At 43.6% G+C, this 25,282-nt stretch overlaps 2 protein-coding genes across 3 annotated transcripts in view; both read right to left on the bottom strand.

The window, feature by feature from the left end:
* LOC137428074 (protein mono-ADP-ribosyltransferase PARP12) overlaps positions 1-25,282 on the bottom strand; it is a 1,016,466-nt gene that overhangs the window by 793,613 nt on the left and 197,571 nt on the right. The window lies entirely within an intron of this gene.
* Positions 1-25,282, bottom strand: part of LOC137428058 (olfactomedin-like protein 3A) — a 122,786-nt gene that overhangs the window by 3,671 nt on the left and 93,833 nt on the right. For both annotated transcript variants that reach the window (XM_068117999.2, XM_078776818.1), the window contains exon 3: positions 9,397-9,626. In XM_068117999.2, coding sequence (XP_067974100.2) covers positions 9,397-9,626 — 230 coding nt within the window. The remainder of the gene's footprint in view (positions 1-9,396; positions 9,627-25,282) is intronic.

Here is a 25,282-nt window from a genome sequence, read left to right as displayed (position 1 = left end):
CACAACTCAAAAAAATCCAAAAAAACAAACATTTCCTTCTCTGTTCTCATTCGTTTATTCATTCTTATTCGTTCGTTCGTTCGTTCTTCGACCACGTGTTTCTCCCCCATTTCCCCAGATAGATTGTCAAATTTCAACTCGTTATTTTATCGTCCATGCGTTATTGTTTTGATTATAGTTACTTTTGGTTTGAATTTCCTGTAACTTGTAATTATTTAATCGTGTTCTGCTCCTCGTGTGCGGCCTTGTAGTTGTACCCCCGTCGGTGTTTGTTATCTTAATCGTGTTTTGCTTGGCTCTTAGTTTTTGTCCCTTCTACCCCGAACATAATACTCTGTCTAACGTTCTAAATCCCCACCTCCCCCCCCCCCCACCCCCAAAAACCAAACAAACAAAAAAAAAACCAAAAACATTTATTTTCCTTTCTCCACGTGTACTGTTGACTCATCCTGTATTTTCTGTCCAGGTGTGCTGTTCGCCCCGCCCCCATTAACTCCTTGCCATCCACCGTTTGCCCTTCACGTGACTCGTGGTGGTCCCTCTCGGCTCTCCCCCCGTTGGTATTTTTGTGCACATAAGATTGTTCACGGTTCTGTTTAAATATTATTTAAATATGTATAACCTTTCCCCTTCAGTGTTTTACTCGGTGGTATTTTACAACACGCTGTTTTTCTTCCTATTTAAAAGGCTTTTCTCAATTTCCTCTCCAACTCATTCCACCTCAAAAAAAAGAAATTCAATATCTTATACGTCTCCCTCACTACATGGTCTAAATTCACATTCATTCCATCCCTCCTCCATCATTCTGAACCGGATTGCTAACTTGAAAATCACAACAAACCCAATTTGTTTTCAATGTTCGTCTTTCATTAATCATCCACTTTCTAAACTCCCCTCTTGCCCCTCCCATCCAAATCCCTCCCCTTGCACCTACACTCCTAAACTCCCTCCTTGCCCCGCCACTCTTAAACTCCCCCCCTACCCCTCCACTCCTGAACTCCCCCCTTGCCCTTCCACTCCTGAAACCCCCCCTTGCCCTTCCCCTCCTAAACTCCCCCCTCACTCCTCCCCTTCAAAACTCCCCCCCAATCCCTCCCATTCAAATCTCCCCCCATACCATTCCTCTCCAATTCTCCCTCCTCTCCCCTCCTCCTCAAAGCTGCCCCCTCCCCACTTTGTCTCCCTTCTATCTCATACCTCCACCCCCCCCCAACCTTCTTCTTTCCTCTGCCCCCCCTCAAACAACCCCTCACTGTGCCTCATCCCTTCACCTTCAAACCTTTCATCCTCCTCATCCTTCCCTTTCTTGGAACTCTTCTGCAATCGCTGACACACTAACAACTGCTCTCCCTACCTCCCCCTCTCATCCTTCATCTTACCCTACTCCTCCCCTCCCCTGTCCTGTACCCGATGCTCCCCCTCTCTCTTCATTAACGGTATGGACCTCAAACATCCGGGGCCTTCGCTCAAACCTGACTGATCTCTCCATACAGGTTGCTTCTGACAATCCAGACTTGATCTGCTTAACAGAGACTTTCCTCCTTCAAGATGTCTCTGATTCCTTAATATCTCTTCCTGGTTACTCCCTCCTCCGGTATGATAGACCTGAGCCTCGGCCTGGTGGTGGGGTGGCTATCTTTATCAAAAACTCTCTTCCTCACTCTCCTTGCACTGCCCTCTCTCCTCCTCACCCCCAGGAGTACCTCTGGCTACGGCTTCCTCTCCGCTCCCACCTTTTGTTCATATGTGTTCTGTACCGTCCCCCAAACAGTGATGACTCCATCTACATTTCACTGTCTGACAACATGGACCAACTTCTATCCACTCATCCCAACTCTCTCTTCCTCATATGTGGTGACTTCAATTGTCATCATGCCACCTGGTTGGGTGTGGGTTCCTCTCTCACCAGTCATGGCACCTCAGCAAAGGACTTCTGTGACTCACTGGGATTGACACAATCTGTCAATTTCCCGACCCGGATCTCAGCCAATGGAGTATCTTCTCTTCTAGACTTGGTTATGACCAACTTCCCTGCTAATGTCTGCTGCTCTTCTTCTGCTCCAATCGGTTCTTCTGATCATGTGCTTGTCAAAGTGGACATCTCTCTGGCCATTCTCAGAGAGCCTCCTCAGCGTCGACGAGTCTGGCATTTCACTCAGGCCGACTGGGACGGTCTTCAAGCAGCCATCAATCGTCTGGATTGGTCTCCCATCTCCACTGCCTCTGACATCAATTCTTCCTGGGAATTCTTCCAAAGCAAACTGATCTCTCTCATGCACAGATTTATCCCATCTCGCCTTCAGTTGTCTTACCCTTCCTCCCGTCCATGGTACACTGAATCTTGTGGTGAGGCAGTTGCCCTGAAACAACTTGCCTTTGCCTCTTGGAAGGCTAATCCAACTGAAGGAAATCTCAGTTCCTTCCACCAAGCTCGGAACAAGTGTGTGTCTACCCTCAGGAGTGCCAGGAAGCACTATCTCTCCTCACTCAAGAATGAACTCTCAAACCTGTCTCCTTCCTCCAAATCCTGGTGGCGTCTGGTCAAATCCGTTTCTGGTGTTTGTTCCCCCTCCATCCCCTCCCTTACCTCAAATGGCCACACAGTTGACATCGCACGTGACAAAGCCGAATGCCTCAACTCTGTGTTTGCCTCAAAATCCTTCGTCCCAAACCCATCTCTCTCTGTTCCCACCTTTCCCAGTCGAACCAAACTGCTCCTGGACTCTGTGACCTTCTCTCCTGACAAGGTGGAGGAGTTTTTGTCAAACCTCGACTCTGATTCTGCAACTGGACCAGATGGCATCAGCCCACGGGTCCTAAAATCCTGCTCTGCCGCTCTATCTCACCCTCTCTCTGTTCTTTTCACCCTATCTTTTGCTCAAGGTCATCTGCCAGCATCCTGGAAATCAGCAAACATTACCGCTTTACACAAAAAAGGTGCAAAAACAGATCCTTGCAACTACAGACCAATCAGCCTGCTCCCAATTATCAGCAAAGTCATGGAATCCATCATTGCTTCGGATATGAAATCTTTCCTCTTCTCCAATGGCTTGATCTCTGATCATCAATTTGGTTTCAGACCAGGTCACTCTACTCTGGACATGCTGCTTCTGCTGTCTCAACAATGGATGGAGGTCCTCAATGCCAAACAGGAAATCAGAGCTGTCTCCCTTGACATATCACGTGCCTTCGATACGGTCTGGCACCCAGCTCTGCTCACCAAACTCTCCTCCTATGGTATCCATGGAAATCTCCATGCATTGCTTGCGGACTTCCTCTCTGGTCGTAGTCAACGTGTGGCCCTGAATGGATTTCTCTCATCTCCCCTTCCCATTCAGGCTGGAGTTCCCCAAGGCAGTGTGCTGGGCCCTGTGCTTTTTCTGGTCTTTATCAATGATCTCTCCGACTCTCTGGAAAATCCTCTGTATCTCTTTGCTGATGACTCCACTCTCTGCCGCTCCATTCCTCTTCCCTCAGATCGGCAGTCTGCAGCCTCCTCACTCTCTGAAGACCTGGACAAAATCACAGACTGGTCAAACATGTGGAACATGTCTTTCAATCCTGACAAATCTCACACTCTTACTATGTCTCTCCGAAAAGATCGACTGGACAACCCTCCCATCTACTTTCTCAACAATCCTCTCCAAGAAGTTCTGTCGCTCAAGTTTTTGGGTCTCACCATCTGCCATGATCTTTCTTGGGAAAACCACATTTCCAAGCTGGCCTCCAAAGCCAGTCGCCGACTGGGCATCCTCCGTCGTGCGAAGTCCTTCCTAGGCACACCTGAGCTCCTCACCACATACAAGGCTTTCATCCGCAGCTCAATGGAATACTGTTCTCCCCTATGGGCTGGTGCCCCTGCCTCACACCTGGCTCGGCTTCACGCTGTTGAATCCAAAGCTTTCAGAATCATTGGAATCTCCCGCGATGAAGCTATCTCTGATGGCCTTTCACTCACTCACCGCAGGCAGGTAGGTGGTCTTTCTGTCTTCTACCGACTCCTCTCCGGCCTTGCTCCCCCAGCTCTCTCTGTGCTCTGTCCCCCAAATATTCCTACAGGTCGCACAAGATCTGCCAGCCACCCTCTGATGGTTAAACTGCCGAAATCTCGGCTCTCTGCTCACCTTCACTCTTTCAATCCTCTTTTCTCCCGCCTCTGGAACAAACTCCCACACTCACTTCAATCACACTCCTCCCTCCAGGTCTTCAAAACAGCTGTTCACCACCATCTCTTATCTTCCCCCATCCAAAACCTTGATCTTTTCTACCCCCACTAATTCACCCCAGATCCACCTTGTTTGAAATTCCAACTTCCTTCCTGGAAGTCCTGGCAGTGTCCATATGTTTATACCTCTCCCACCCCCCCCCCCCTTCCCATGCCTTCCCCCCAAAGCCCTCTCCCTCCCACAGTTCTCTCGATGTCTCCATGTCTCTCGGTCCCTGCTCTCAAATGTTGTGTTTGTGTCCTTCCCCCTCTCTCCCCATCTTGTCTACCGCTCCCAATGTTATTTGTTTTGTGTGTCTGTTTGTCTTTCTGTGTGATTAATGTTCGCTCTTTCACGAGCCTCGATCTTGTATACAAAAAAAAACAAAAAAAAAAACAGATGAAAAATGGGTCAGAGACCGAGGACTTGCAGGAATGTACTTTTTTTATTGCCCATTTTGGACAAATATAACAGCCGAACCACGTGACCGATGACGTCATCATTATTTGTTTTCTAAACTAATTTATTCCTTGATGATGCTCAAGAAATTTCATCTTGATTGGATGAAGTTTTGTACTTGTCGAATTATGACGTCATAATGGAGGCACCAATGACATCATCATTAACATATTTTCTTCCCCATGGAGAGTTCTTTACAATGAGCCATGTCTCAATTTTTTCTATTCAGAACTTTCAGAGATATAGAGGTGCAATTTTTTTCGGTTTTTCCAAGATGGCGGCCGAACCACGTGACCAATGACGTCATCATTTTTTTTTTCTCCACCAGTTTATGCCGTCATGTCGCTCAATAAATTGCATCTTGTTTGGATGAAGTTTTGTACTTGTCGAAATATCTATTTATGACGTCATAATGGAGGCTTTGGGCCGAGAGAGTTCAAAATGGGGCCCAGTCTATTTCAGGGCAAGACAAATATGTGTGTAAACTTTGGCGATTCTATGTGCAACAGTGTAGACGTAGTACTGCGCACAAACAGACAGGCAAACAGACGAACAGACAGACAGACAAACCAACCAATCAACATACTTGCCGGAATCAAGAGATAGCTATAATGGTTTTCTCGGAATCATCTGCATGCATTTGCTTGGAATAATAAAAACTAGAACTGTCAGCAGTGATGATGGGCTTCCGAGCAATATGTCTGCAAAATCACGTGATGGATGACGTCATAATTTCAGAAATTTTCATCATGGGTCGTAAAATCTTGTCTATAAAGTTCCATGTCGATCGGTTGAGCGGTTTCGTAGAATACAAGTTTTAAAGGATTTTTTCCAATCAAATATGGCTGCCAAACCACATGACTGATGACATCATCACTGTCAACAAATTTTCCCCATGGGTAGTCGATTATATCTGCAAATATTTCTATGGATCGGTCACACGGTTTTGAAGACGATTTTGAAAGGTTTTTTTTCAATTCAATATGGTGGCCAAACCACATGACTCATGACATCATAATTTCAACACTTTTTCCAAATGCGTATGCGATCATATATTTCTAGTTTTGTATCGATTGGATAAGCGGTTTTGGAGAAGGAGATTTTTATAGTTTTATTTTTAAATCCAATGTGGCTACCAAAAGGTCAAAGTTTAAAAACAAAATTTGTCATGCACTAATTTTCATAGGTATCTATTAATCAGTTAAAGTTTCATAGTAGCACTAGCTATAACGGTTTTCTCAGAATCGTTTCCACACTTTTGATTAGCATAATAATAAAAAATCTTTACAAGAACAATAGGCTTCCAGTAGGAACCTCACTGGAAGCTTAATAAAGAGCATGGCATGAAAAACAATGAACTGCAAATCATACATTTCTTTAGGAACAACGTAAGCTGGCCATACATTGAGACAATACGTTTGTGCGTTCCCCACAGCTAAAGGAACTGTGGATGCATTCAAGATACAGTACATCTTTGGTTCCCCTCACAGTTGAGTGTTTGTGAGATCCAATTTGGTTTGCTCCTTGGATTCACTGAAATAATACACCTTTGGTTTACCTCACAGTTGATTGTATGTGAGATATAATTAGCCAGCAACAAACTTGTTTGGTGCAAACTTCACTCTGAAACTGGTGCTGACTGTGCAAGCTCTCCTCAATCAGTGGATGGAATTACTTGTAAAACACCAAGTGGCGTCAACGTCACATCGATGCTTCGCACAACAGCCGCAATTGAAGCAGCACAATGGGTGCCACTTCCAGTCAAAATGTAACAAGATCCACCTTTTTCTGAAGACTCCGGTGGTCATTGTCAGTCACCAAAATCACGACAGTTGAAAGAACCACCTACATTAATTCAGGGTTGGTGGGGAGAGGAATTTTCTCTGGGAATTCCAAGCAGTAAATTGTCATTGCATTTGAAATTCGTCTGCTGTAGGCCAGGGGTTCACACTAGTAGATGCTTGTTGCACTTCTAAATCCCATAAATGAGTTTGTCGCCTGTGAATGTATTTGTCTGGTTATCGCACGGACGAATTGCCTCAAAGTATTGCCTGTGCAAAAGCACTTTAATAAACATACCTGGATAAATCTAATCTATTGACAGGATCTAGTTATATTATTCCTGTAGCGATCTCAAGCCCTACTTACGTACAATATGGGATGCAGTGTTAGCCATATTGGTGCAGACGGGGCAGTTGGTTTAGCGTCTCCTTTAAAAAGAATTGTGTTCCAAGATAGTGTATATCTCACTTTGCTGGCACCACACCAGAATGGCAGTTTTTAGGTATGTTTCAAACACTAATATTTATAGTCAGCCAGAGATTGAAAGCTTTCATTGAAAAACAAAATTTGATTCATTGCAAAAGCTTAATTTTTTTGTGATTTGAAGCATTGTAGAGAATATTGGATAAGAAAAATCACTATCTACATAACGTGCAAGCAAAAATGTGGAATTTCCTCCTCTCATCTTCCTAACATGGTGGGTAAACTGTTGTTGCATTGTCCTTCACTGGTGTAGGCTGAGTTTCCCTCATTGCTCAGGGTGGGTGGTTGTCGTCTGCATTTCTGTGGATGCAGGAAACGTCATGCCTGGGTGGCAAGTTTGTGAAAATTTGGGCCAATCTGACATTCTCTATTGAGCTGCTGACCCAGATAATGGAACGTGGCATATTAAGGGCCATGCCCCCCTTCCTTTCACCATATATTCCATATATCCATCCTTCTGTCTTGTCCTCCCATTATATAAAAAAAATAACCACCTTTAGAGGCCATTTTTTCCCCACAAAGCGGGGGTTGGCCTTTTTCGGGAACCGTGGTTGTTGTTGTTTATTTGGTCCCCTTTTTGAAGCAATGTTTTACGGCTGGATGCCCTTCCTGCCGCCAACCCTTTTTGTCGCCAACCCTTTTTGTCGCCAACCCTTTTTGTCACCTTTTACGACAAGCAGGGAATTACCAGTGAACTGGTTCTCAATTTGCCGACCTCGGAAGGATGACAGGCTGAGTCAACCCCCCTGGCGTTAATTCAGCGATCGACCGGGATTCGAACCCAGGATCCTAGGAATCCTAAGCCGGCACCCTAGCCGCTAGCCCAACACCAGGGACGATCTTGTCCTCCCATTAAAGGCCATATATTTATTATGTATACATGTTGGACCAGGGATCAAAAATACTACTTTATTTACAATTGCAATAAATTTCCCTCTGCTCTTTCAGCCCTCCTACCCTCCTTAACTCCTCCAGGATTCTTCCAGTTATCATCTCTTGGCTAAACTCCAAAAATCCAGGTTGCGTGCACATCTCCACTTTTTCTTCTCACATCTGTGGAATCCCCTTCCTGAGGTTGTTCAATACCATTCTTCCCTCAAAATCTTCAAGCAGCCATACCCGACCCAACCACTATTGCCTGCAAGTTATTGTGTTTCCTGTTCATTCATCCCTTTGTTTGTTTAGTCAATATGGCAACACTGTCCCTCTGTCAAGTTGTTGTTTTACCGTTTGTGATCTCACTCTTCTGAGCTTCAATCTTGCATGAACAATAGATGACTTCTTATACTTGTGCCTTTCCAACCACCAATATATTCCAATTCCTCCTCTTTTGTATGTCTACATATTCCTTTTCTGTACTTGTTTTACATAAGAAATTCTTTTACATTAACCCCCTCCCATCCAAACCACCCCCCCCCCCTGCCCCTCCTCACCCATGGGATATGTTACTTCTGTGGCAAGAGAGTGTCATCATTGGCAATATTAAAGCATATTAAGCTCTACAAACCAGCTATATATCTTGGAACTATTGTAACATAAGCTTGTTTGAAATGTGTCAAACTTGAGGATATTTGGGAAATTGGGTGGGGGGGGGGGGGGCGTAAATTGAGGACTTGGAGTAAAGAGGTGCTGCGGTGGTCTTGGGGTTGAGAGAGCGGGTGGGGACTTGGAGTTTTGGGGGAAGGATTCAGGACTTGAAGAAGAATAGAGGAGGGTAGGACAAAGACATGAAGTGAGGGGCAGATAGGGGATAGAGAGTTGGGAGAGGGATCAGTTGAGGCTTTGGGTGGTGAGGGTTAAGGAAATGGGATTGGGAGGAGGGTGAGAACTTGAGGTTGGGTGGGGGAGTTAAGGACAGTGGGGGGTTGAGTACTTCAAGAAGAATGGGAGATGGAAGGATAGAGAGAGTTGAGATGGGGGGGGGGGGGAGGAGGAGGACAGAGTTGGGATAAGGGTGTTGAGGATTTGGGGTTGATTGGGGGCTTGAGGACTAGGGTTTGGGTGGGAGAGTGGGTTGAGGACTTTGAGTTGAGTGGGAAGATTGAGGATGTGTGTCTGCAGGGAATTTTGAGGATTTGGAGTTGGGGGGAAAGTGGGTGGGCTGAGGACTTGGGGTTGGGCGGGGTGGGGGGGATTGAGGACTTGGGAGTTGGTGGGAAAGGGGTGGGTTAAGGACTTGGAATTGGGTGGGTGGTGGGGGGGGGGGGATTGATGACTTGACATCGCATTTCCAGGACACGGAATTTTCTGCGGGTCCCTACTGGTATACTTACTGATTAACCCTCATATCTGGGATAACTTTATAATTATTTTATTTGCACAGGTGTTTGCTTGAAACAATTCACAGGACATATTGACTATCTGAGGTATAAAGTTGTTCCAGAGAAAGTGAGTAGAAAATGAATAATCACAAATCAAATGTTAATAAAATTGAGATGCCAAGCACATGAGAGGTGCAAGACCTTACACACTGATTGTTGTCCTGTTCACTCTTGACCCAAATCTGCTCCCTGTAAACCTGGTCTTTGATCCACCGCCCCCTTGACGGGGATAGAATCGGGGTCGAAGTCGAGCCAGAGGAAGCCAACGAGGTGCCAAGTGTGCAGGAAACGATTCTCGACATGTTCCACAGCTGACCTTTCGGTCAAGACCTCTTTGAAGCAGTTCCATTCCACGTTCCACAGAAAGGATGCGACCCTATAAAACACATGACACAAAATCTGAGTCGTTATTGGGATGCTTGAACATTCCTAACAGCTCACTGATTTACTACATACATAAATAATGTGGAAATTTTGGCACTGGCCCTTTCTTCCGTTGCTCCTCTTTCCTCCCAAATTTCATATTCACTGATTCCTATGAAAACTTCAGCAGTGATCAGAAATATCACAAGAAAACAAAAGACATTGCGGTTTATGACTGTTGCAGCCCCTGGTTACAATAACTATATTTCCAACATTGAGGGGAATAAGCATGGGAAAATCTCAGTTTTCGTCCTTCATAATTTGTTGTGACAGTGAAAGCTTCATGATAATGAGTCAGCTTACGCTTTGCATTTTTGAAAATCCAGAATCAGCCATTTGTAAGACTAGCAACGGTACCCGCCCTACGGGCGGGGCTTCAATTGGGAAGCCCAAATGAAAAGGTAAAATATCAGAAATTGAAGGCTTTTTATTTTAAACGATTCATATAAACATCCGTTGAATCATATCACACGCAAATCATCAAAATCTAAACAGTACATGGCTAAACAGTACATGGACGATCACGTACCGTACGTCTCGCGTCTCGCTCACTCTCATGTTGTCCCGATAATGATCCTTCCGCAGGTTCGCCGACGGAAACCTTGTTACGACTTTTACTTCCTCTAGACAGTCAAGTTCGCTCATCTTTTCGGTGCACCGGCACGACCCGAGAACGGCCCATGCAGGGGCTGATCCGAGGATCTCATCAAACCGTCCGATCGGTAGTAGCGACGGGCGGTGTGTACAAAGGGCAGGGACTTAATCAACACGAGCTGATGACTCGCGCTTACTGGGAATTCCTCGTTCGTGGGACACTGTCTCATGTCTCAAGCCCCAGTCCCCATCACGAATGGGGCTCAGCGGTTTACCCAAGCCTGACGGCGAAGGGCAAGGTACACGCTGGCCCGTCCAGTGTAGCGCGTGTGCGGCCCCAGACATTGAAGGGCATTAAACGTTCATTAAAGGATTACGAAACGAAAAACATTACGAAATTACGTTCACACCGTCACGTCAAACACTACCGTGAACACATACATCGTCACAACATCGTCACAATGAGAACATCGTCACAATGAACGTTTTGCGAATGTTATGCGGGAGTCCAAACCTGAGAATGCTGGAGACCATAGCTGAAATTGGGAAAACTAAATAGCCTATTTTACTCCCGGAGATCCCAGGATTACCCACCCAAAATATCTTTGCGATCGGTTCAGCAGTTTTTATGGTACCTTCGAACAGACAGACAGACGGACATTTGGTGAATTATAGTAAGATCGCCACAATGAGAACATCGTCACAATGAACGTTATGCGAACGCGAATGTAATGTGATGCGGGAGTCCAAACTTGAGAATGCTGGAGACCAAAGCTGAAATTGGGGAAACTAAATAGCCTATTTTACTCCCAGGGGTCCCAGGATTACCCACCGTAAATATCTTTGCGATCGGTTCAGCAGTTTTTACGGTACCTTCGAACAGACAGACGGACATTTGGTGAATTATAGTAAGATGCATTCCAAATAGTGTTTGAAGGTCACATTCCATTTGTTTTGATTTCTGGCCTGACTGTTAAACATATCATAAAGAAAAAGACAGATAAAGCATGTTCAGCCCAATATATACTGTTATCCATATACTGTACCTTTCAGTTAATTTGCATGTTTAACGTGCTCTTATTGACATGATGATGATGATGATGATGAGCAGTTTATTCTGTGCAAGGGTAAGTATAAATAAATAATTACTTCCGCCACCGAAGGTGGATGGAGGTTGTTTCACCCCTGTCTGTCTGTTTGTTTGTCTGTTTGTGAATAGGATATCTAAAAAAAGTTATGGATAGATTCAGATGAAATTAGGTATAGAGGATGGGTGTGTGGCAATGACGAAATTATTAGATTTTCGGGAATATCCGGATCTGGCTACTAGGATTTTAAAGTGATTCTTCAACCTTTAAGAGATGGGGCCAAAAACGATATGTAGCACGATATCTCAAAAAGTTGTGCATGGACTCGGGCGAAACTTCGTGAACAGGTTCGGTTTGTGACAAGGGAGGATTGATTCAATTTTGTTGAAGATCTGAATCCGGATAAAAGAAGTTTTCATTTTAAGTGATTCTTCACCATTGAGAGATGGGGCCTAAAAATGACATATAGCAAGATATTTCAAAAGGTTGTGGATGGATTGTGACAAAACTAGGTGGATGAGTTGGTTAGGTGACAAGAACAAGCCAAATCGATTTTGGTTCTGTTACGGATCCAGATCCGGCCTATCAGTGGGATTCAAAACGTAAACCGTTCAGCCTGGCAGAGGTATGTGCTCTACCGAATGCCGTCCTAGTTCACATATGTTACACAAGAGTATAGGGGCATTTCCAAAACGTTAAAGCTTGCAATGAGATGACTTAAACAATAAACGATCAACTTCCGGACAAAAAGACGATGAGAAAAATCAAACACAAGAATGGACAAATTACTGAAACACACGAATTGTTTAAACATCATCAGGCGAATATTTTATGCTATAGACATACACATATTGGGATTTGAGAAAGTTATTGTAGGAATAATTGAATCTGATCATGGATGGCTGGGCCGTCAATGTGCCGTCAATAGTATTCCAAAGACGAGGACGATAAAATCTCATTGTGTTCATGGAGTATGACGCAAGAGTGTAGGTCAAGGACAAATTGTTGCAGGATCTGGTATGATAAAGAGTGCATGTCCTGAATCAAAATTTAGCAAAAGGTAAAAGTGCAGGGAAGAAGATTATGGACAAATTTATACATGAATATCCCTGTATGTGCAATTTGTTCATATAGGGTTAACAAGGAGAGATGCAGAAAATAGGGCAAAATGGAGAAGATTGTCATGGGGACCGCAAGGCTAACCCCCGCTCTAGCAGGGAACATGGCCTTAAAATGCATGTTGTTGTTGTTGTTGTGCAATTTGTTCATATCATTAAGAGTCAAGAGTGCTAAGTGCAATGAAAATAGGTGCAGTGTGGTCTTGAGGATGAAAGAAGGTACAAATCCTCAAGGCTCTTTTTTTAGTAACAATGAGTGAATGAAGCTTATTGTTGCCTCTGCGTGCCCAATCCCATACAATATTGCAATAGGAGACGTTCGGTAAAACTCGAGTATTGTAAAGATAAATTAAAGCGATTGAGAGTACAAATAAATGTCATCTAGATACAAACCTAAGTTACTGAGAAACAGTTTTAGTGGCAAAGGAGATGTGTTCAGATCAGGTGAGTTTATCATCAATGATGACTCCGAAAAAATTATCGGAGTGAACTTTAGTAACGGCGATATCATCAATTTCAATAAGACTAGAGCTGTTAGGAGATTTATTTGAATAGAAAAGGAATAAGTACTTGATTTAATTACAGTTTAAAGAAAGTTTGTTGGCTGTAGACCAGGAGGAGACGTTATTTAGTTTGGAGTTGAAGGTACTGACCAAAGAATCGTAACTTCCATAGGTGTATATAATCCTGGTATCATCTGCCAATGATATAAGTTGTAAAAGAGGAGAAGAAGAATGTAAGTTATTAACAAACAATAGGAAAAGACGAAGACCAATGAAAGAGTCCCAGTGTCTAACATCAGTACCAGTAGAACAGCTTTCCAGCTGGAATCACAGTTTTTAACAGTCGGAAATTGTTGTCCTTTACTGAGATAAGAAATGAACCATTGCAGAGAAATACCACTGACACTATCAAATTCAAGCTTAGATGAGAGAATACTATTACACGGTCAATTGTGTCGAAGGCTGTCGATAGATCAATATAATCGCTCACGGTAGACATTTTGTTACAAACCGCAACAGTACTTTTATCAACTAGTTGCACAAGAGCCATGTCAGTAGAATATTTAGATCTCAAGCCGAACTGTTGCAGTCATTAAGAAAGTTGGACTTCGACATAAATTTGGAACGACAGTTATAACCAAGTCTTTCTAAAAGTTTGGAAAAACAAGAAAGAGTAGAAATATGTCTGTAATTGCGAATTCCACATTTATCGCCAGACTTGAAGATAGAAATAACTTTTACGACCTAAAGATGAGAAGCGACAGATCCACTATAAGGAAAGAATGATTCAACATTAAGGCAAGAGGTTAAGAAATAAAGGGGTCTGACATGATGGTTTAGAATTTAGATCGTTGCATTTGCCGACATCGTTTGCTGATGTTCTGTTATGGGCCTAAACAGAAAACGTTTATACAAACAAATTTTGGAATTGCACGGATTTATTTTTGATTTGCAAAGTGTTTTAATGACGAGAGAGAAATTAAAGTTCTCGATTCTTATAACACTCGTTGTAATACTTTATCAGTTGAGTCAGCTAGTTAGATTGGTAAACCTCACTCCAGTCAGAGGACTCAACCTCATATCGGCTCAACCTCTATGAGCTTCAGACACTGTATAAAAGAAGTAAAATCCACAACTTAATTCGACAAGTATGCACTCTCTCCCCACTAATGCATCCTGAAACCTTATTAACTTTCTTAATTACTGCCTTGTGTTATTTATATTGCTTTACTGATCTCCTCAAAACTGGACCTGATTTCTCCTTTGCACCATGAAATGCATGCGATTACTCAGCATAACCTCATTAGAAAAGGCAATCAAAGATAACTCTTGATCTGAGGATTTGGTTTCCACTTCCAGCAACACAGTACTTACCCATTTCAAAAGGTAAATCTCTGAGCAACTGGCATTATAGATGTTGGGGTATGTAAAGCACTGGGCCATAGAGGGCATGCCATTATCCTTTATAGTTCTGGATTAGTGCAAACTGGTGGGTGCAAATATGATTTGGAATATTTTCCTCACAGTAAAAACTGGTCACCGCCACTTGCTCCATCGTTGATGGATCATTGTTGTTGTATTGCCCATACCCATTTACATAGCTGGAAGGATAGCCGAGGCCCTAGAGCAGTGCCGGATTAAGCCTCGGCTGGCCCTAAGGCACATTTTGAAATTTTAGAGAATGGCCTGAACAATTTAAATTAGATCTCGGGCTCATGGAAATGGACCCCAGACAAAAGATGACCTGATTCATGAACAAAATATTTAATACAAAAAAAGACAAATATTTAATGTGAAAAGAAACTACTTTCAAACTAGTTTAGTCTATACAATTTGCAGTGTATGAATATATGCATGACAAAACACGCACAGATTTGGCACTTTGCTTTACAGTTTACTAGACCTTAGATTGTAACCTTGCACACGTTTACAACTGCAAACTCTTCAATTACGGAACTGAAGTCCAGTTCTCGGAGCAAATCTATTGACGGAGCAAATAATAAAAATTGCTGAAAACTGCTTGTCCGTTTTTGTGGCCCGAATTTTTGGCTGGCCCGAAGGCACATGCCTTGTCTGCCTAATGGTTAATCCGGCCTTGCCCTAGAGGTATGCACACTTGCTTCTGAACTGTCTAGTCTCTTCTCTCTTATCTCTCTTCTCCTTCTCCCTCCTTTTGCTTTAAATATTTCCCTATTGATTCTTGTCTTTTTGCAATTGTTGTTTTCATGTATTGTTATGCATTATGTTTTCCACTCTGTCAAAGCGCCTTTGGGCTTCTGGAAAAGCGCTATACAAAATAAATGAATTATTATTAGGTTTACTCTCCATGAAATGGAGAGTAACCTATCATTACTGCTAGAGTTTTTCTTATTATTCTTCCACCCTATTTTGCACCTCCGAAAACTTCATAATTAAGTTTCTCAGCAACCGCTGGTCGGATTGACAGGAAATTTTCATCAAATGATCGGCTAGGCTCGTATAATTTTTTAATGCTAATGATGACGTCATAGGTCACGTGGTATGGGCGCCATCTTGTAAAACACCTTCAACTTTGCCCCTCTGTATCTCCGAAACGGCTCAATTGAAAAATTTGAGGAATGGCTCATTCTAAAGAACTCTGCAATGGGAACAAAAAACATGTGTATTGAGTATATCAAAAATGCTAACGTTAAGAGGTTAGAATTCGTCAAACACAGTTTTTCTCCCCCGAAAAAGAGATTTTTCCCTCAGATGCTTAGTTAAAAAAAACTCAGAATGCGAAAATTTTCGAAGTCATACGTCACATGGTTCGGCCGCCATCTTGTTTTCCGTGAAAAAACACAAAAAACCCTTTTTCTCCGCAACGGCTGAACGGATCGAGCCCAATCGTGGCATGCGTATTCGGATACCCATGACAAACAAAAAAGTCAGCGAGCACGACGTCATCCGACACGTGGTTTCAGAGTTATGACGTTTTCAAATCTCAAACTAGAAATGGAATCACCTCCATAATTTGTGGAGGTATCGAGTGGAAACTTTACACAAATGTTCCTCATGGGGGGATGTTTAATCGTTACTTGAGACGTTTTTTTAAGTCACATGGTTTGGCCGCAATAAATAATGGAAGTTAAATTTTAAAAAGCTTGTAACTCTTGAACCACTGCATGGATCGACTTGAATTTTTAGTGCAATGTAGCTCTCATCAGGTGGAACAAGTGTACAAAATTTCAAGATGATTGGATGTACGGTCGCGAAGCTAAAGTCTTTATTGTTGAAAGAAGAAGAAACACACCATTTTGTCCTCCCAGGCCACGACATCATCCGACATCAGTGCGATTGCCATTTTCAGTTTAAATTTCCTTTAAAAAACATTTTCTCTGCAATAATAGGGCCGATTGAGATAAAATTTTCACCATAGGAGGGACTCGGTCTGTAGAATATTTTAATGGTAATTATGACGTCGCAGGTCACGTGTTTCGGCCGCCATCTTGTTTTTCGTGAAAACACGAAAACCCCTTTTTCTCTGCAACGGCTGAACAGATCGAGGCCAATCTTTGCACGGAGAATCGCATGCCCATGACGAACAAAAAAGTCAGCGAGGGCGACGTCATCCGACACATGGTTGCAGAGTTATGACGGTTTAAAGCATGAACCTTTAAAACGTAGCTCCTCCCTCATTTTTGATCCAATCGAGGAGAAACTTCACAGGTCTGTTCAGCATGTCAGTCTACTAAAATGTCATTTTAGAATTTGCGATAGGTCACGTGGTTTGGCAGATATCGTTAATTAAACGATTTTTTTAAAAAAAATGGATATCTCTTGAATCGCTTTATTGATCGACGTGAAACTTCATACTGTAGTAGAAGTCATGAAGAGTAACACGCGTGCAAAATTTCAAGATGATTGGATGTACGGTCGTGAAGCTATAAGTCTTTATTGTTCAAAGAAGAAGAAACACACCATTTTGTCTTTCCATAACGTGCTCACGATAACGCGATTTCCCGCGGTCATTTGAACTTCAAAAAAAATTATAATTGCAGATTTGTCAATAGATGAGGCATATTAACAAACAAATGAAACAGATTTGCTCAAATTCTGACTATTTTTAACTCGATCGTATTTCACTGAAAGTAATGAGGGACTGAAGAAGAAGATGTCCATCCAGGACGTCATCATTATAACGCGATCTCCCGCGGTCATTTCAACCTCCAAAAAAATTATAATTGTAGATTTGTCAATAGCTGAGGCATATTAACAAACGAATGAAACAGATTTGCTCAAATTCTGACTATTCTGACTTGTTCTCAAACTCAAATGGCAGTTCTAGCGCGGAACGCGCCGCCGGTAATATATGATAATTTATGCAGCACGACATGGTCATCACGGGGAAGAAGGCGCCTTTGCGGCGCAAAACGGCTCTCTCAGGGTCAAACTCGGTATCGTTGTCAGCGCACGGTTAAGCCCTGCAAGAAAATGTTTATTTTGTAAAAATCGAGCCACGCGTTCAAAATATATGACTGGTTATGTTCGCCAGCACGTCTCTGATCGAATCGGCTCGAGTTAAAACAAACACGTCCGTTGTCGGGTCCGTCTGAGACAACCATTGGGCCTAGAATGCTGGGACTGGTCTCGTTGGATAGGCCTGGATCAGATCTAGAAACGCTGGAAGCTGCACCTCTCTGTGATAATCTTGTGGACCGCGAGAAGAGATCGTGCGACACCATCGCAACTGCTTCCAGCACTTCCGCATTTGACCATTTCATGAACAACATACGCCCCGCCCATCAAAGCGCGTACGTAATACACGAAAATACAGTGGCCCATTTGCGCTGGCCGCCACCATATATATGTCTGACCTTGCAACCTGCATATCTTGAAAAATAAGCGTGTGTGCGTGTGGGGGGAGGGGTGTGCGGGTGTTTGTTTGTGTGTGCATGTGTGTTAGGGTTGGGGGGGGTGGGGGGATGTGTGCATGTGTTTGTGTGTGTGTGTTAGGGGTGGGGGGGGGGGGGGTATGTGTGTGTGTTTGTGTGTGTGTGTGCATGTGTGTGTGTTAGGGGTGGGGGGATATGTGTGTGTGTGTGTGTGTGTGTGTGTGTGTGTGTGTGTGTGTGTGTGTGTGTGTGTGTGTGTGTTGGGGGTGGGGGTGGGAGGACGTGTGCATGTGTTTGTGTGTGTGTGTATGTGTGTGTATGTGGGTGGGGGGTAGGGGGAATGTGTGTGTGTGTGGGGATGTGTGTGTGTGTGGGGGGAGGGGGGGTGTGGGGGTGTGTGTCAGGGGATGTGTGTGTGGGATGTGTCTTGGGGGGTGGGGTGAGGGGGTTGTGCATTTGTCTGGATATGTCTGTGCGTGTGGGGGGAGGTGTGTGCGCGTGTTTGTGTGTGTGTGTGTGTGTGTGTGTGTGTGTGTGGATATGTGTGTGTGGATGTGTGTGTGTGTGTGTGTGTGTGTGTGTGTGTGTGTGTGTGTGTGTGTGTGTGTGTGTGTGTGTGTCGGGGTTGTATCCAAGGGGGTTGTGTCAAAGCATGTCCAATGAAAGTGGGGTTGTATCACAAGTGGGGTTGTATCAACAGTGGGGTTGCATCAAAAGTGGGTGCGAGTAAACCGGTCATCACTGCCAGCAGTTTTAAAGTGGCAGTTCTAGTTATTATTATTATTAGTCTGGGTTCAAATCTGAACACAGCTATAAACGGTCAACCTGGAATTTTACGAGTAGGGAGCTCTCATCATTGTGCTTGAGCAACTCATCATTGTGAGCTCTGCTCTGCCTATCGGATTGATGTTAAACTGGATGTCCCATCTGCTTGGATTAGTTTGCAGACATTTAAAAAATCCTGTAGTGTTTTAATGAAGAGTATGTGAATTATCATTGGCATCTGCCTACATTCTAAATTAATGTCTGAATTCCAGGTAGCATGTGGTCTGGTCGTCTTGGAGATTCCTTGACACCAGGTTATAGAACAACCTTTGGAGGCCATTTTTCCCCATAGAGCAGGGGTTGGCCTTTTTCGGGCACCTTGGTCCCCTTTTTGAAGCAATGTTTTATGGCCGGATGCCCTTCCTGCTGCCAACCCTGTTAGTCGCCTCTTGTGACACACAGGGAATTACCAGTGAGCTGGTACTCAATTTACCAATCTGGGAAGGATGACCAGCTGAGTCAACCCCCCTGGCATTAATTCAGCGATCAACCGGGATTCGAACCCAGGATCCTGGGATCCCAAGCCAGCACCCTAACTGCTAAGCCAACACCAGGCTCTTGACACCAGGTTATACCGCTCACAATTTTAGAGTGTGGTTACTCCCCATTTCCCTGGCTAACAAAATGTCATGACCATTTCCCTGGCTGTGAATCAACCCTGGACAAGTCCTCATTGGACATATATACAATATATAATTGCTCAATAATGAATCTTAACATTAATTATCTCATGTCAAGTAGCAAGTAGTTTTGGATTGGAGGTTGAGATTCCTGAAAGAGCAGGACCAGAGAATAGATAGACCATGATGGAACGAAACAACGAGGTGATACTGGAAAGGGGGGAAACACATCATCAGTAGGGTAAATAGATACAAAAGAGGAAGCTTTGGAGGAAGAATATGCGGCTTTCAAAATTACGTACGAATGCTAACGAAGCCTTTCACGCATGGGCTATTTGTACGTTTTCAGTGACTCGCTTCTGCTAGCCAGGGTACTTTTATCCTGTTGTTGCTAGTGTGAAATGTGGAAGTCACATTGTCTTTGTAACGATTTTTGTCATCATTTAAACAAAAGAGTGGCAATTTCAAAATGGTTAACCATAATTGTTGTGTTCCTGGATGTAAATCAGACACACAGAAATACAGGAAATACGGGAAATAACAGGCGGAGGATACTGGGAGGTTTAAGTTAAACATTATACAAACTCACTACACACATCAACCACAACCCAACCACCATTCCGCCTCAACCACAGCTCGAAGGCACAGCCAAAAATCACCCCATCAATCTTAAGTGAAGAGCTCCGAGCCATGGCTCGGCTCGTCCAGGTGGTAATGACACAATTTCCGTGACTGAAAACACGTGAGGAGAGTGACAGGGACACTCGGGAACTCATGTGTGCATCAATGGGCGTGCTGAAAATTCCAGTAACCACGCCTAGAGACACTTCTGATCCCCGACAAAGCTTCTCCCTCACCCGGCCGACATTTAAGCAGTGCGGTCCAGCTGCACGAGAGTGATTTTTGGCTTGGTCAGGCGGGACTGAGCTGGAGCTGTGGAACTGAGTTGGCGAGACGGAGTGCTGGGCAAGTGAGCAAACCAGGTGCTGTGCAGGTGCATTCATTAAGTGAACAAGCCAGGCCAATTATCACCTTACACATTAAGTAGGCTATCTCTCACATGTTCTTTCTCTCTCTCTAATCGTCTGCTTTGGAAGCACAGCTCAACGAAGGCCTCACTAATATGCACCTCTTTTCAGTTTCCTCCTCACATCTCACTCACACCCCACCTGCACTTCTTCAACATGCACTTACACACCAGTATTCCTCATTTTACCTCTCCGTCTGCCTCAGCGGATGGGCAGTGCTCACTCGTCAGTCCACGCTCAGTGAGTTAAGAGGTCGCAAAAGTCTCGTTCTGTTCTACCATTCTGTTCTGGTCTACCCTTCCGTGTGCTGAGAATGTTGGGCGCCCTTGTTATGTTAGATAGGTAAGACATGTAACCTAGGTATATTGGTGTAACTCTGCTCTTTGTCTCTGTCCTTTTTGCTTATACATTGAAGTTGTTTTCACATTGAAATTTATTGCTTTGAACTGCACCGTATGCTCCCCCTCAGCCTCAGGCTTGTGAAATAAACTCCCTATTGTTGAACTGTTCTTCCGATCTGTCTGTGCCTGTCCTTTCCTCCATTGATCGAGCACAGTCCGCATATAGTGTTAGCCTGGGTAGATTTATTCCCCAACGAATTGACTCCAGTCTCTGTCCTGTGTACACTGGCAATTTCGCTTGGCTGCGTCAAATTAAGATTTAAAAGATAAGAGCAGTGCATATCGAGGGAGGGAGACCTGGTTGGAAAACCACGTGACACATAGTTAAATGGTAATTGGACAGAGGACCCAAGGGGAACCTGGTAGACTAACTGACACTCATGGTTGATTAGCAACCTGCCGGAATGCAGAGTTATCTATGCTCGGTGGCCTAAGGTCCGGTAGTCCGGGCAGACCCAAGGCATCCTCCCTCCCCCCACATAATGAATCACAAAATCCATGGCTGTAACAATATGTAAGACGTTTCGCATTCATCTGTTTAGCGGTTCTGGAGAAGATTTTAAAAATGTTTTTATTCTCGATCCAATATGTCCGTCAGACCACGTGAACAATGAGGTCATAAATTTAATTCAGCACTCACATCGGGTCGTAGATCAGATATATGAAGTTTAAGATTTTACAGATAAAATATTCTGATTCAAATAATTATGGCTGGAATACCACTTTACCGATGACATCATTGTTATCACTCTATACATAGAATAAGAGAGGTGACCAAGAACCCGATGGTCACTCTGGCTGAGCTCCAGAGATCCTGTGTGGAGATGGGAGAAACTTCCAGAAGGACAACCATCACTGCAACACTCCACCGATCTGGGCTTTATGGCAGAGTGGCCAGACGGAAGCCTCTCCCCAGTGAAAGACACATGATAGCCCACCTGGAGTTTGCAAAAAAGCACCGAAAGGACTGTGAGAAAGAAGATTCTGTGGTGTGATGGAACCAAGATTGAACTGTTTGGCTTCCGTCTGGCCACTCTGCCATAAAGCCCAGATCGGTGGAGTGTTGCAGTGATGGTTGTCCTTCTGGAAGTTTCTCCCATCTCCACACAGGATCTCTGGAGCTCAGCCAGAGTGACCATCGGGTTCTTGGTCACCTCTCTTACCAAGGCCCTTCTCCCCCGATTGCTCAGTTTGGCCAGGCGGCCAGCTCTAGGAAGAGGCCTGGTTGTTCCAAACTTCTTCCATTTAAGAATTATGGAGGCTACTGTGCTCTTGGGAACCTTCAATGCAGCAGAAATTTTTTTGTAGGCTTCCCCAGATCTGTGCCTCGACACAATCCTGTCTCTGAGCTCTGCAGGCAGTTCCTTCGACCTCATGGCTTGGTTTTTGCTCTGATATGCATTGTCAGCTGTGAGACATTATATAGACAGGTGTGTGCCTGTCCAAATCATGTCCAATCAATTGAATTTTACCACAGGTGGACTCCAATCAAGGTGTAGGAACATCTCAAAGATGATCAAGAGAAATGGGAGGCACCTGAGCTAAATTTCAAGTGTCATAGCAAAGGGTATGAATACTTATGTCAATGTGATATTTCAGTTTTTTATTTTTAATAAATTTGCAAAACTTTCTAAAATTCTGTTTTCTCTTTGTCATTATGGGGTATTGAGTGTAGATTGATGAAGGAAAAAATGAATTTAAACGATTTCAGCATCAGGCTGCAACCTAACAAAATGTGAAAAAAGTGAAGGGGTCTGAATACTTTCTGAATGCACTGTATGAAGCAAAATGAAAAAAATGCTTCAGTGCTATTCAGGGACCATGTGGAAATCATACACAGTATATAAAACATGTCCTGCTTAACATTTGTTCTGCAGTTTCATTCCCCCAAGACGAATTGAATGCATCTCAACAAGAAATCAGCAAAGCCAGGAAATTAAAATGCATGTCTAACAGCACCATCCACCAGACACTGAATTTACTTACTCACCACAACAACAGCATGAAAACACACAATATTGATGACCTCGCTCAAGACCGATAAAGTGCAAATATAACATACAATTCCATCTGCATGGTAATTAATGGCAATAAATCAGAAGATGGGGAAATGAAATGATCTGTAATCGTTAAATACTTGCTGGATAGACTAACCAGAACCATTGGTCAGATAAACAATATCAAATGTATTTTTACGATGTTTCGATCAATGTACAGGATGTGTTATAACTCGCGTTACCCCCAAAAATCATGGATTATATATGTATGTCACACACATGATCTGTGCACGGGATGCGTTTTCAACTATCTCTCAAAACAAAAAGATGTTACATTCAATATCAAAGAGAACATCTCTTATTAAAAAGATCATCCTTTTAAAAGGTAACAAACGTGTTCTATCCATCTGCCTCTTGTGTGTGTGCAGTCAATTTCGGCTCATTTGGGCGAACTTGGGGAACAGCAAAGATTAATTAATTAACTGAGCGCAGTAGGTTGGAAACCATTTGGTTCGTCCAAAGGATCCCAATGCAGAGGCACTGTATTAACGGAGCTTCTGAAGTGACAGTGTGATGTTATTGACACTTAAATGCCATTATGTGTATGCACATGTGATGGAATCATTACTATTAAATGCACAGACTGGTATAAGTGTTTCGTTGTGTGTGTGTTTGTTTGTTTGTTGCGCTACTCTTCCTACAGTTCTGGGCCGATTATATTCAGACTTGCTACATAGGATCAGCATAACTCCAATTAGTGCTTAGGAGTGTTTTTATCTTTTCTGGTGCCCTTGGGTGAAGGGGATGCAAATCATCTATGTAAATGTGTATCGTCTAGCTCCACTCCATGTGGGAGAGTGTATTATAAGTCCCCACCCATACAGTACAGGATTGCTGTCCTCACGTTTGCCAGTGCAGTGCCAGTGCATATATATACACTAGCCGAAAGCACCTGGAGTTGCACGGGTTCTTTTTGAATTAATTTACTACTATAATTCAGCTTTTACCTGCGGCCGTAGAAGATTGACTTCTATAATTCAGCTAAGCTTTTAATTGCGAAATGGGCCCAGCCCGGCGAAGGTGGGCCTCGACCGGCCTCACCACCTAGCCTATAACCTTCTCGGGGCCCGTCCTGACATTTTTTGATTTTTTGTTTCAGAGGTTTCCTCCTGTCTTTCACCGTTCAGGAGATTAGCGCGTGCAGACAAACAAACAAACAAACAAACAAAAACTTTCTGATATATATATATATATATATATATATATATATATATATATATATATATATATATATATATATAGTGCGTACCAAAAAAAAGGTAATCCGAATTCAATGGGTTAATATGCAACGGTTATTCAGTTTGACAATTTACATGTGGTTTACCAATTATGAGGAGATCCTCAGCTTTAAATTGATGCCTTTCGTGCATCATTGCTGTTGCATTGCATTGCATTGCATTGCTGTCACACATGACCGAGTACATGTTCATTGAAAATGACAAGTTCAAATCGCATTTTTACAAGTTTGGCTAATTGGTGCAAGACAGTTTGAAATGGATGCATTACTTGTCGACTGCCAAGTTGATTATGTAAAATTGTTAAGCTGCATCATGTAATCTGCGACTGGTAATCGTCGGTTGCGTCATCCTTTGTTTAAGATGGGTATTTAAGATGTGCCTACAGTGTATGGATTTAGAGACAGTCTGAGGCATTGAAAAGATGGTTCAACTTACGACTGAACAGCGGACCTTCGTGGTTACAACCTTTCACCAAACTGGAAGTTTGCAGCGAACTCGTGATGCGTTCAGGGAACGTTTCCCAGAACGGGAGCCTCCAGCAGCCAAAACCATCTGGGCGAATGTTAGAAAATACCAAGAGCATGGCACTAGCCTCAACCACAATAAGGGGAATTCTGGTAGGAGGCGCACTGGGTGAATCGGAAATGAACATTGCAGCAGTAAGGCAGCAAGTTTTGGAGCATCCTTGGGATACCAGTGCAAGACGAAATGGGACGGGATTGCCTTCGGCAACATTTAACCGAATCGCAAGACTGGACCTCCACCAACATCCATATCGGATTCACATCCGGCATCAACCTATGCCAGGGGATTTTGCCAGGAGGCTGGTGCTTGCCGAATGGTTGAAAGCACGTTGCGAAGCAGATCTCAATTTCCTGCGGTATCTCGTTATCGGCGATGAAGCTGCTTTCGCCATGGACGGCCAGGTCAATACCCATAATGTTCTTGAATATTCACTGACAGGACAACCCCCGGAATTTAATTTTGACACCAACATGAATCGACAAAAGTGGACTGTTTGGTTGGGACTTTGTGGAAGTGGTCAGGTGATAGGACCATTTTTCTTTCAAATGAATGTCAATGGTAACAGGTATCTGCAGATGATCAATGATGAAGTTTTACCGCAGCTGGAGGAGAACTTTGAGTGACAGGTTCATGGTGTCTTCAGATATCTCTGGTGGGCCCAAGACTGCGCTCCAGCACATCGTCTTATTGTTGTCCGAGATCGACTGAAGGAACTCTTTGGAGACCGAGTCATGGCCCACAACCATGCAGTGGAATGGC

The sequence above is a fragment of the Myxine glutinosa genome, chromosome 1, assembly GCF_964187855.1.
Source record: "Myxine glutinosa chromosome 1, kmMyxGlut1.1, whole genome shotgun sequence".
Classification (NCBI taxonomy): domain Eukaryota; kingdom Metazoa; phylum Chordata; class Myxini; order Myxiniformes; family Myxinidae; genus Myxine; species Myxine glutinosa.
The sequence above is the reverse complement of the archived record's forward strand: the minus strand, read 5'-3'. Positions and strand labels throughout refer to the sequence as shown.